Source organism: Ornithorhynchus anatinus, chromosome 7, assembly GCF_004115215.2.
Source record: "Ornithorhynchus anatinus isolate Pmale09 chromosome 7, mOrnAna1.pri.v4, whole genome shotgun sequence".
Classification (NCBI taxonomy): Eukaryota; Metazoa; Chordata; class Mammalia; order Monotremata; family Ornithorhynchidae; genus Ornithorhynchus; species Ornithorhynchus anatinus.
In genome coordinates this window covers 7,009,603-7,023,187 of record NC_041734.1, presented here as the reverse complement: position 1 = coordinate 7,023,187, position 13,585 = coordinate 7,009,603, and the positions used below count along the sequence as shown (strand labels likewise).

The window sequence follows — 13,585 nt, the reverse complement described above, 5'->3', positions numbered from 1 at the left end:
ATTTTAGATTGGAATATCTTCAAGAGCAGGGACCCTTAATTTTTGGTGCTTTTCCCAGTTATCAGTCAGTGGTATTTGAGTACCTTCTGAGGCTAATACACTATGTTATATGCTTGAGACTGTGGATAAAAAGGAAAGCACCCAGGTTCCCTGCTATCAAGGATTATATAATCTAGTGATAATAGTGATTCAGTACTTGACCCATTATGGTGTGCTTAAAAAGTAATTATAGTATTGGTGATGAAGCCCAAAGTTCACCCCTCTCTCTCTCGAAGTGTCCTCCCATATAGGTGAGGTTCCCAACCCCCCCAGATCTTATCTGAGGAAAATCTAGACTCTCTAGAGAGTTGAATGACCTGCACATGTTCCAAAGTAACTCCATCAGCCCAAATACAGACAAAAATTGAAAGATTACTGAAGGTTTAGAAGAACTGCGTGGGAAGAAAAAGATGCAGTCTTGGTGCAGAAGACAACTTCAAATGGTTAGGTGGGACACACTCCCTCTCAATTGTAATCTTGTTACAGCGTACCTATCAGCTGTAGTGTTGTATTCTCCCAAGTGCTTAGTACAGTGCTGTGCACACAGTAAGTGCTCAATAAATATCATTTGATTCCAATCTAGGGATCAAATGGAAATATTTCGATGCTTAAACATCTGAGCTCCGCTTTATGAGTTCATGTGGTGGCTTTCTAGCTTGAAATTCTGGGGCGTGAGAGTCCGCCAAGTTCTTGTGGCGATAAGCAGTAGCTTCTCCAAATAGCATGATTTTTTCTAAGCAAATGGCAAGCTGATACTCTGATAAATCGTAGGTGTTGAAAGCCTAGGATTGTACCTGGAAACTTCAGCTTAATTCACAAAGCTAAAGCCTTCTTGCCATTTATCAGCAGAAGGAAGACAAAGATTACTAACTTGCTCCTCCTTCATAAATGCAGACTTGGTTCTTCAACTTCATGGGCTTTTGGAAATGCATTTAATTTCTTTACCTAAAAGCAGAAGGTAACTTTTTTTCAATTTTTGAGGCTTTCAGTACCGAACAGTGTAGTAACCAGAAACTGCCAGGAGCAGTGGGATGAGTGAGCCCAATGAATTAAAAATGTCTCATGAAGGGATTCCATGTTAGGTCAGAGCCAGAAGGTTCCCCATAGAGAGAATGAAGTTAAGAGCAGAATCCTCATCATCCAGTGGCATTTATTGATCATCTACTGAGAAAGTAATTGGTATTCACCCAATCCTTATGTACGTAGCCATAATTTATCTTAATGTCTGTCTCCCCCTCTTAACTGTAAGCTCCTTGTGGGCAGAGTCTACCATCTCTGTTATACTGTACTCTCCCTAGTACAGTAGTACTAGTACAGTGCCTAGGACAGTGCTCTGCACAAAGAATGTGCTCAGTAAATACCATGGATTGATTACTGAGTGCTAGGCATTGTACTAAGTACTTGGAAGAGTTCATCGGTTACAGTGATTATGATTTTTAAGCACTTACTATATGCCAAGTACTGTATTAAGTGCTGGGTAGAGACAAGATAATCAGGTCCCACATGGGGCTTACAGTCAAGATACATGTACAAGTTTTATGTATGTGTACATGATACCAGTTCCCTGATTTTGAGCTTATAATTAATTCATTGTTGTATTGAGTGATTGCTGTGTGCAGAGGACTGTGCTAAGTGCTTGGCAGAGTACAATACCACAGTGAACAGATACAATCCCTGCTCACAACAAGCTTGGGATCTAAGGTGAGAAGGTATAAATTTCCATCCTAACTTTTTGGCCTAACAGGGCAGATGAGAAACAACGTGGCTCAGTGGCTTGGGAGTCAGAGGTCATGGGTTAGAATTCTGACTCTGCCCCTTGTCAGCTGTGTGACTGTGGGCAAGTCACTTCACTTCACTTCTCTGTGCCTCAGTTCCTTCATCTGTAAAATGGGGATGAAGACTGTGAGCCTTACATGGGACAATCTCAATCCCCTGTATCTACCCCAGCGTTTAGAACAGTGCTCTGCACATAGTAAGCGCTTGACAAATACCAACATTATTATTATTATCTGACTTTATGACCAGATCCATCAAATTATGCCAAATTATAGAGGCAGAAGCTCATATACTAAGGAGGCCCCTCCCAGAGGAGAGACACCCACTCTGGGATGCTCTTCGGCCCTGCTTCCTGTCACCGGTGGCAGGAAGTTGGGACTACGATGAGTGCAGGGAGTAAAAGCAACTCTCTTTGCTTCTTCCTGCTTCTTCCTCCAATTCTCATCTTCTCTTGCAACCCATTCCTACCATCAATGCCAGGGAAAGTTGCACAGCCAGGAACCACACATCTCAAGGCCCTGGGATTCTGATTCTGATATGAAGGCTTACCCCCATGAAAGCATTGCCAAGTGTATTGCTGGTCCCCCCCTCAGACCCTGCCCAGGATTTCTGGTGGTTTCCAGCCCTGAGCCTCTGACCTGCTTCTGCGGAGTCCCCCGCCTCAAAAGTGGTGGCAGTGAGATGCGGGGGTTTCTCAGGGAAACTAAACCCCACCTGTGTGTCCTCAGCCAAGGGTTTCCTACTTCTCCCATGCTAGATTACAGTACAAAAGTATTAATTGACAATGCCCTGTGACCGGCTTTTTGAGCCAGATTTTGTTGAGAGGATTAAGAAATATATGTACTCTGTGAAGTGTGTTTCAAACATGTTAGGCTTGGCCTGTGCAGACTCCGCCTTAGAGTGATTCAGGTGATGGAAACAGCCTTGGCTGTGTTTTGTTGATGACAGTCAGGTAAGACAGACCCATGGGATCAAAAGAACATGAGAAGGGAAATTCAGACTTAGCAGTAGATAGCCAGTCATGAACTGCTGAGGAAAGATACTCTTAATATAAAACTGAGAGTTGAAAGCCACTCTGAAAGAGGTCAAAATGACTGCGAAGTGAAACACCTTAGAGAGGAAGGTTCACTTTCAATTCTCGTAGTGCTCCTAAAGAAGAAAGATCATGGATACACTATAAAATGTCAAATGAGTGGTTGCCCATGTTGCAGTAGACAATATGGAAACCTTTTTGTAGGCTCTTGTACATAATAACATTGCAGTAGAATATGTTATTTAATATTAATCGAATGCTCATGCTATAATTGGGTGGTCTCCAGAGCACAAGACATAGGCCCGGTTTTCAAGATGCTTACATGCCAATCGCTGCTCCCAGATTTCATCTCCTTTCTCGCTGTTTCTGACCATGATCGTTCAGGAGTACACCCAGTTGTTTATAATGCTTTATTTCCATGGGGTCAGTTTTAGTGGTATTTATTAAGCACTTTATCAGTGTTTAACACAGTTCTAAGTGGTGGAGTAGTTACAGGTTAATTGGGTTGGACGCAGTCCCTGTCCCTCCTGTGGCACACAGTCTAAATAGGAGGGATAACAGGTATTTAATCCCAATTTTATGGTTGAGGAAACTGAGGCAACGAGAAGTTGTGACATGGCCAAAGCGACACAGCAAGCAGTTGGTAGAGCCAGGATTAGAACCCAGATCTTCTGACTCCCAGGTCCAAGCTCTTTCCTCTAGGCCACGCTGCTTCTCTCAAAACTCCATGTTAAGGAAAAGTCAAAGATGCCCAAACCGGCAGCATCCAGCATCCAAACAAGCTCAGGTTGTCAGACAGACACCCCTGAATTAATCCTGGAAGCAGTATGAAAACACTTGTCTCAATGAGCTAGATTTTCAAGCTTGCCATCCCCTAAACTCTTGGAGCCTTTCAGGTTAGATGAGGACTGGTTTATTTGGTTTTTAATTATTTTTATTATTACCCTTCCTGGTCAATTGTGCTTGGATTATAACCATTCGGCTTTTGCGAAATGCCCTAAAGTTGTACACAGGGTAGTGTGTTGAGAATCAAACAGGCTAGCATGTTGGGAAGGCAACAAGGAAGTCTGCAGTCTGATCAGTGGGTGATTTTTTTTAATAAATTCTACAGGGGGCCCAGGGAGCAAGAAGAATATCTGAGATCCTGTGATCCCTATTCGTGACATTACTAGCGTATTGCTTCTTTCCATTCACCCCAACTTCTTCCCATTAGGGATGGAAATTGATTAATTGGAGCGTTGGGCCCTGCAACACAGACCACCTAGGTGAGACAGGCATTTTGCAAAACACATCCCATGGATAAGAGGATGCCACCATAAAGGGAGGCAGAACTAAAAAGGAAAGGGAGACCTTTTGGTAGAACTGCTAAAAGTGAGCTTTGACAAAAGGCTTCTTTGATCTCCAGAATTGGAAGCGAAAATTAGCAGTAGGTTTCATTTGTAGGTACTCTGCCAGGATTCATTTTCAATCAATCAGTGGTTTTTATTGAACACTTACTACGTGCACAGTTCTAAGCACTTGGGAGAGTACAATACAAGAGAATAAGCAGGCATGTTCCCTGCCCATAAAGAGTTTTTTATATGATGAATGGAAGAGTGACTATTAATGGTTCTAAAAGAACTAATGTTTTAGTTCCAGGAAGGTAGTGCAATTTGAGATGAAGCAGCTCAGTCGTAGTATTTGAGTGTTTACTCTGTACTGAGCACTGTACCAAGGCTTGGGAGAATGCATAATAAGCACTCAAATACCACAGATTGATAGGGTTGTTAATAGGCCTGATCCCTGTCCCCAGTAGCTAGCTTTTCCTTCCCGGTGTTTGAAAAAGTATTCATTCAAAAGTATTTGAGCAACTTACAATATGCAGAACACTGAACTAAGCATCGGAGAAAAGTTAATTTGGCTCCCCGCCCTTCCAAACCAAAGCTGTTTGTCGATTTATTCTATTTTTAGGCCCTCGTAACAGAAATCTTTACTTTATGCACCTTCCTGCAAAATTTGGCCAGGCACATCTGCTTAACGTAACCACCTTTCCACTCCTCGGCCTTTGCTCCCTATATCCCTGACTGTACAAATAGTTCCACAGGTCACTGTGTGTTCTCTCACCACACCCAAGCTCTGTCATGCCAGTTTATCCTTCTGGTGAAATCTGGGTCCAAAAAGTAATGTGAGGCAGGAGTTATTATTTATAGTTCTCCATCTGGGCTTGTCTATTTGAGGTTTTGTTGGGGGGGTTGGGTTGCTTTTTTGTTTTGTTTTGGTGTTTGGGAGACGGGAGGATTTAGGCCTCGGGTGCATGGTAATGTTTTGGCTTAGCATTGTCTGTCAGGGCTTTCTGCTTAATGGTGGAGAAGAGGAATTGGAAGAAACTCTATACTTTTTTAAACAGTAGTATTAATTAGCACTTACTAGGTGTCAAGCACTGTTCTAATTGCTGGGGTAGATATGAGGAAATCAGGTTGGACATAGTTCTTTGTCCCACATGGGGTTCACAGTCATAATCCCCATTTTACAGATGAGGTAACTGAGGCACAGCGAGGTTAAATGACTTTTCCAAAGTCACGTAGGAGACGTGTGGCAGAGCCGGTATTAGAACACAGGTCCTCTGACTCCCAGGCCCATGCTCTATCCACTAGGTCACGCTGCTTCATACCTGACATTATCCCATTCAAAATTGTGAAAACCACTTGGAGGGGTGCAGAGGTGTTGTGCTGTAACCCCTGCTGTTCATGGCTTTCCAGTGTGTAAGCCCGGTGTGAACAGGGGTTGTCTCTCTCTTGCTGAATTGTACTTTCAAAGCTCTTAGTACAGTGCTCTGCACGCATTAATCACTCGATAAAAATGCCTGAATGAATGAAAGAATGGCATGAGAACATGATTGAACCCAAAATGGCAAAGTACTCCTCTGTGATAAAAGAAGCTGAATTCCGGCTGCACCTGAGAAGCAGCACAGCATAGTGGATAGAGTGTGGGCCTGGGAGTCAGAAGGTCATGGATTCTAATCCTGGCTCTATCACTTGTCTGCTGTGTGACTTTGGGCAAGTCACTTCACTTCTCTGGGCCTGTTACCTCATCTGTAAAAAGGGGATTGAGACTGTGAGCCCCACGTGGGACAGGGACTGTGTCCAGCCTGATTTGCATGTATCCACTGTCGCGCTTAGTACAGTGCCTGGCACAAAGTAAGCACTTAAAAAATACCACAATTATGGGCATTCACCGGGTCAATATAGTTATATTATGTTTTTTATATATATTACACTATAATATATAGTTAGTATATATCAAGTTAGTTTCTTGCTTTCTGTAGTAGAAGTAATTCATGCCTTTGTAGTTCCCACAAGATGGTCCAAGACACCCTTGCAAATGGCAAACTATTCTCCATAGGTTTTTCTCATACTAATTTAGCCACCAGATGGCAGTATGTTATACAGAAAATGAAAATGTCCCATTGCAGTTGTGCCCAAGGTACCTCTTACCTGAATAAAGTGCACTACTTAAAATACCCCTTCCCGTCTCCCATTCCTACCATTTCTGTTAGGCCAGCAAAAACCAGTCGTCCAAGCGCTTCCAGTCTTCCGATGTCATATCTGTGGTATGAGGTGTTCAGTAACTGGGATGGGGCAAGGAGTGACGACTGAAAGTAGACAACTACGATTTTAAGGGGACAAGAAGTGAGAGCTGGCATTAAGCGCGGGGAAAGTGGGGTGGGCCTGGAGATATGCCAAGGGCTAAAAAAGGACGGGAGAGCCGAAAGGGAGCCGAAAGATTTAGTCCAAGTGAATCTGTGCTGAGAGAGGTTTGGAAATCAGCGGTCACACTGAAGTTAGAAGAGAATGCTGATACTTTATACGCCCCGTCCGAGGATCCTGGGATCTAAACAGGAATAGGCCACCGAACGTTCTGCAGGCGTTGCCTCTGCTCTGACCCTCAGATAGGAGATCTTGTTTGAATGGATTGTCGACTGAAAGGCGGTTGTCTTTTGGCTGTCCCCACATCCCAGTCCCCATAGCCCATTTCCCAGTTTACTATGGTTTTAGACCCTCGTAGCAAATTTATTAAAGTTTCCTAATTGTAGTGAACCTAGTTTTGTGGAAAGTAGATGACTGGTACTTAAAATTGCTAGAGATCCGGTATACCCATCGAAAGAGTAATTGTTTTAATCAGATCTATAATAACTCTCCTCTAGGTAGTTTTTAAATTTTTTTTTTTACAGTAAACAACATTTTGATCCAGATGGTTTACTGTCTTTATACAAAGAATTGTTTAAGAAAACAAAGGTAGCATCCCTGTTATTTCTCAGGTTCAGTTTTATTTGTATCCATCAAATGATACCTTTGGATGGTCCACTCTGGATTGAATATCCAGTTGCCTTTCCCACAGAAAATTAGCTAGCCATTTTGGAGACAATGCCCAAAAGAAGCAAAAACTGCATTCTTTGCTACTGTCTGGTCTGCATCTTTACTCTGACCTTGCAAATGGCTATTGTTCTCTGAGAGTTGAATTAACGCTTTCAGAGCACTGGGGTCGCACTTGGTAAATGATCTCTTCCGGCATCTAAACAAAGCCTTGATGACCTTTAAGGGTTAATTAACCTCAAATGGATGAACCCAATCCTCCCAGAGGGGAGATGATTCCAACTAGGGTCAAGCCAGTGGCACATAATGCCCATCCAGTGCCCGTGACCACCCTGGGTATCGCCGTAATGTGGGGAACAGGTGATGCTTGAGTGGAAATGATTTATTTATGCTAATGTCTGCTTCCTCCTCTTGATTATAGGCTCAGTGTGGGCAGGGAATGTGTCAAATAACTCTTGTGTATTGTACCATGCTTACTAAAGTGTTCTACACATAGTAGGCTCTCAATAAATGTTGACTGACTGATTGATTGGGAAGGCTAGTTTTTCCGGGGCAGAGAGATTGCAGTTTAAACCCGGTTTTAGGATATACGGGATCATATTAATCTAATGACCACAGCGTGCATGATCACAAATCACCACTACCCCTGTTTGGCTGGTTGATCTGTGAATTTTTGGTTTTTCTAAGGACTCCTTAATTGTTACGGGAGGAACCGAAAAATGAAAGCCTCTACCCTTGGAACCCACTTATGTGGCTTCCAGACCTAAAACACAGTGAACACAGATGCCCCTACAGTGACAGAGAAAAAGTAGCCCTAAGTTTAGTGGTGACCGATCAAGGTTAAAATGGCCTTATTTTCTTCATCCAGATGCCCCAATTTGTCCTTACTTTTGAAACAGATTCAACTGATCGAACAAGGGGTCAGCTACCGTGCAGCAAGAGGAATGCCTAACCCATTCCTCTGTGATGTCAAATGCTTGTTTATGTGATGTTATCGAAACTCGTTTTCAAGACTTTGTGCTTCTGTCTGTTTTAGTTAAATGTGAACAAGTGGCTGCTCCCATGAGGGATCCCAGCTGGGGAAATTTTTGCAGCTTTTGACCATAGTTTTCAATTAGCCTTGTTTGTTGAGGCCATCACAGTAATTGGTGTGTTATTGGAAATAAAGATAAGTTTTCCCTTTTTATATGGAAAACTTCCATTTCTGAGGAATGTGAATCAATTCATCGTTGGCCGAAAGCCAATTGCTTCTCCTCAACCCTAAACGCACGTCTGAAAACCGTACTCACTTCCTAAGTGCCTTGTGAATCTGCAATGATTAATTCTTCTCATTATTTTGCTGCAAATTCTCATGACCCTCTGTGATGATTCGATCACCCACTTAGAGTTTATGCATATTCATATCTCCCTATGCCTGCCGCAGTCGTTCAAGTCTCCTCTGCCGGCTGCGGTGTGTGCTTGGTGCAGTAATTGAGCTGCAGTAGATTGATTACTCTGGGGAGCTGTAAGGCCTTTAAAGGTGAAAACATATCAGTCCTGTTAATTAGGAAACAAAGCTCTGGTGGCAGGTTCAGCAGGAAAATGCTTCCAGTGTAGAAATGACGAAAGGTATGATTTGTTCCTCTCCATGAACCCTGTTTACTTTCTTATGTTTGAATTAGATCCGTATCACTGGTACCGGGCCAGGGCAGAAGACGGTGGCATCCTTTTGAGTGAACTTTCAGAGGCCCTTGCGGCCGAAAGAGAATCTGACGTATAATTTCGGGTGACCGCGATGAGCCACTGTCAGTGGAAGTTCAGGACTTCACATCCGAACGTCTACTTTTTTTTGCCTGTCTTCATCTGTGCAACCAGTTAGCTTATATTCTACCTAATAAGTAACTGTCTTAATAGTTGTAGCAATACCAGTTCTGGATTTAATTCTGGCAGTGGAGATAAGCTTAATTACCTAAATCAATCTACACAGAAGCGCATATCCTAGGTTCTCATTTGGGGATTACAAAAATAGAAAAATCTGTGTGCCATCAAGGTGGCAACAGACACTCGGTTCCCTTTCCGATCATTTCTTCATCTTGAATACCCTGTAGTCTGATATCGTTCATTATCTTGTTAGCCATAACTTTCCATCATAGGAAATGTGAGAATCTTTGTAGATGAGCCATCCAAGAGTGAAATAACAGGAAATGTATAGCATTCGGGGCAAAGGCAACCAATAACGTTAAAGGTGTGTTATGGTTTATAAGGGCTTAATGGGTTCATTTTTTTTCCTGTTCTAGAGTGTGCAGGGGGGAAGGGAGGAGTGGAGGGATTGTGGAGGGTGTTGTATTTATATATTGGGCTTTCGGGGGTAGTGGGGGGGGGGGTTTCATGGCGTTGCGGGGGGTTTTCCCTCAAATTGACCTAATTTCCTAATTTTCCATTTCAGGCATTTATTAATACAGCAAAAGAAATTTATGAAAAAATCCAAGAAGGAGTCTTTGATATTAATAATGAGGTAAACATTTATTGAGTTTTGTATCTGGAAAAAGTACCACACCTCAGGTTATGGTAGCCAACTGAAAATTTGGTTTATAGTGGTACAGTAGTACTGATATATTCATGCTTTCCAGTTTGGTATTGATGCCTGTAATGTGGTGATGAAAGTGGATTAAAATAAGTGACCCTCTCCATCCATGCAGCCACACAAAATCATATAAAATCCCCTTAAGAGGAAAAGAAAATCCACTTTCAACCACTTCTCCATATGGTGTCATCTGCTTTCAGGAATCATTTTCCAGAGTACAAATGGAAGAGCCATGTTACACTGCCAGATGTGCTCTCTGAGCCGCCCTTTGTGAGAGGCAAAAATATCTAATTTAAAAACAGGACCAAATTCATCCCAAATCAGGTTTTCAAATGAATGAATAAACAGATTTTGTTTTGTTTTAATACGAGCTGTTGATCTCTGGTCCTTTAAAAACTCCCTTCTGGGCAGTGGAGCTTTTGCACAAGATCACTGAATTGTTCATCCCTGACTCTGGGCCTCATTTTGTCAGAGGCTGTACTTCAGGCTTCACTTTACATGTGAAGCAGTGGAACTTGGGGATTTTACTGTTCAGTGTCCCGGCCCTTAAAAGCGTTCAAGATGTGGGGGTCCCACGCTCCAGCAAGAGCAAAAGAAGTCAGCGGAGCCCCAGGAGGCGATGCAGCAGTTACCTCAGCAATACCCACCCATGAAATGCAGAATGGTCCCAATTCTTCCCAAAGCCTCCCCCTCTTTCTGAGTATCCTGGACTTTTCCTCACGGGATTCCAGGAATCATTCCTTCAACCTGTTCTCTCTGGATCCTGAGGCAGTAAGTCTGGAGGTGGTTGAAAGGAGGAGCCACTCAGAGGCCGAGGCCATATAAATCGACCAGTAATTGGAGGCTTTATTTAAAAAGGCCCGGTCATTGTTTCTGTCGAGTTTCATAGAGTACGTAGCCTGACTCCTTTACTGTGCCTTATGGAGCTTTGATTGCAGTATGCTGTCAAGAGCCAACAGTCCATGCTATTTATCTGGCTTAATGCCAAGTCTGGCTCCTCGATTCCTCAAGAAGTTGCTACCAGCCCAGAGGGGGCAAAACCAATGAGCCATAGGGCATGCTTTTTATTAAAGAGGAGTCAAAGAGCGAAAAGAAACCACATCAGCTGCTGTCAATACTGAGCCAGTGCCAGAAACCCCAAGGCTACTACCGTGGCAGCACAACTGCCAAGCTCTATAAATCTGAGCTTTACTGTGACGCAAAGTTTCCTTAAGAGCTTAATTTTTGAAGCTACTGTATTACTTCCCTCAAAGTGCTGTATTTTTAGGTAAAATCCACTTGAGGGAGTGAGGGTTAAGATAGAAGTGTGAGTTTGATGAATGAAAGAACTGCGCTGTGTGTGGGTTCTTGGCAAGTTGCCATGTCTTTGGGGATCATAGAAATTATTGATGACACAGAACACTCGTATGCCCTTAGCCTGTACAGCTGATTCAACACGGAAAAGAAACGCTGCTGTCTGGAGTGGAAAAGTTGGACCGTGTGTTAGATCAGCGCAGGCTTCCAGCATTTTCTATTTCCTTTAGCCGTTCATTTGGTATTCGTCTTTAGAAGGCTTTTACGTAAGGAGTTTAGAAAACACCCAGCTCACCCTAACGCCTGCTCGGTTGACCAGACTTTAGAATTGTGATTTCAAACTAGAGAATGGGGTGGCTGTTGGGTAGGTGTTTTTTTTTTGTTTGTTTGGGGTTTTTGTTTGTTTGTTTGCTTTTTGTTGTTGTTTTTAAAGGACCCTTATCATTTGACTTCTGTGTTCTCTACCAGTCACTGGGGAGTATTCGCTCGATCTCTTTGCTCTGGGAGGAGGCGGGGGAGGAGCCCTTTTGGAAATGTGATTTTGAAGGTGCAAGATTTTATGTCATTCAGGAATGGATTGATGAAGGACAGCCATCCAGTTTACTTCTTCTTCCTTTTTGATTTTCAGGCAAATGGCATTAAAATCGGCCCTCAGCATGCTGCTACTAGTACAGCGCACCCAGGCAATCAGGGAGGACAGCAGGCTGGTGGAGGCTGCTGTTGAGCCTATTTTTACTTTCTAGCCACCTGGCGGGGGCCTACTAACTTGTTCTTTCACTCCTTCCCCCTCCTTTCCCCTCCCCTCTACTGCTCAGCTGAGACATGAAGCTATTGTGAAATGGCTTTCTGTCCCAGAAGAAGACTTCACCCTTTAAATTCTTGTATAACTTTGAATAAATGGTTAATGTTCACTTAAGACAGATTTTGGAGATTGTATTCATATCTATTTGCATTTGATTTCTAGGTCAATTGATGTGATTATTTTTGTTAAATGTTGTCTTGTGCCCTTGACTACAAACTGAATTGTATTAAACACTACAGAGTCACCTGAGTATTTTAAATCAGTTTGTGTAGCTAGGTTTCCAGTTCCTGCGGATTACCTGATGTTGAATATTGTAGAACTGTCCTCAAAAGTTTTGTCAGTTTTCACGGCTAAAAAGAAAAACAGAAGGACTCTTTTAATTCTGTATTTATCATTTACTTTCTGTATATATAGTTTAATAACCTGCTTGGGTGTATTGCCAAGCTAAAATTCTTTAATGCATTTGCATAAATTCTCTACCGTTTAGAGCTTGAAGATTTCAGAAGCTTTGTTAGGAATCGCTTGGATGCTGAATTTTAAACCTTTTTGACAGTTAGCATGTTCATCTTTCTCTTGTCACTATCCTCAAGTTCAAGAAAAGTGCTTAATGTATATTACTAAAGGCTACATGTGTTTAAACCTGTTTAAATGCCAAATGTTTGCTGTTTTTTCCACAATTCCCCCCCAACTCTTCTTCAGAAATAGATTGTTGTTTGCCTTAATGAATTCTAGAGGTTAAAATACAGTGTAATGAGAGAAAACCACAACAGGAATAAATATCTATATTCAGACAGCACCAAGAGGAAGAAATAACCTTATTCTAATGGCATATTATGACGACTTTAATCGACTCTTAAAGTAATGTTTTGTGTTCTCATTTATCCACTTGAATTCTAGGTCTATTTTTCTTGCAGGACAGTTTTTCAATCTAGATGTACAGTGACTGTGTAAAGTCTTTCTTTTAGTGGCAACCTGTAATCTTTAGTATATGATAAGCATCTTGTCTGTTTTGAAGGGGGTTGTGACAGTAAAACTACCAGGTGGAAAATCCACCCCCCACACTCAAAAAAAAAAGCCAAAAGTGGAAAAATTTTGGTAGTTTACTCAACGTGGTGTTTTTATCCTCTGTCTTCACACCCCTCCTCCTCCTACTTTCACCCTTCCCTTGGACCTATACTAAAATGATTACGACAGTGCAAAATAAAATCCTATATATAAAAGTATTCACATCTGTTATGTCCATGCTATTGCCTATTTAAGAGTATACATGATAAAAATAAGTATCTATTATAATATCCGTTGGTAACAATGGGAAAGGATTGGAGGGATGTAAATGCCGAAGGAGAGCCTAGGGGGCCGGAAGAGAGCAACAACTTGCATTATTTGTTTTAGAAGATCCGTGGATCTCAGAACTAATAGATGTGCACCCAGGCTCCAGGTGGCCCCGTCTTTAAGCGGGGGAGGGAGGGAGGAGGCCAGTGAGATGTTTTGGGTGCCTCTGGAATGGTGTTGAAAGTCTTTTTTAAATTCAGAATGTTCACATCACCTAATTAGAGCTACTACTAATAGAGGGTAATGTGGGAGGTGGCAGGACCCTGCCCCAGCCATCCAACAAAAAATCCAGTCCAGATCCCTGGCCACCGCTTCAGATTCTATCGGTGCCATCTCTTCCCGCTGTGCTTCTCCTGGCCTCATCCACCTAGGCCCACGTGACTGGGGTGGCGCTC

At 42.5% G+C, this 13,585-nt stretch overlaps 1 protein-coding gene across 1 annotated transcript in view; it reads left to right on the top strand.

Annotated features, from left to right (window-relative positions):
- Positions 1-13,081, top strand: part of RAB2A (RAB2A, member RAS oncogene family) — a 72,772-nt gene extending 59,691 nt beyond the window's left edge. Inside the window, exons 7-8 of the mRNA XM_001513411.6 lie at positions 9,626-9,694; positions 11,685-13,081. Of these exons, the coding sequence (XP_001513461.2) occupies positions 9,626-9,694; positions 11,685-11,780 (165 nt within the window). The 3' untranslated portion in view covers positions 11,781-13,081. The remainder of the gene's footprint in view (positions 1-9,625; positions 9,695-11,684) is intronic.
- The last annotated feature ends 504 nt before the right edge of the window (positions 13,082-13,585 follow it).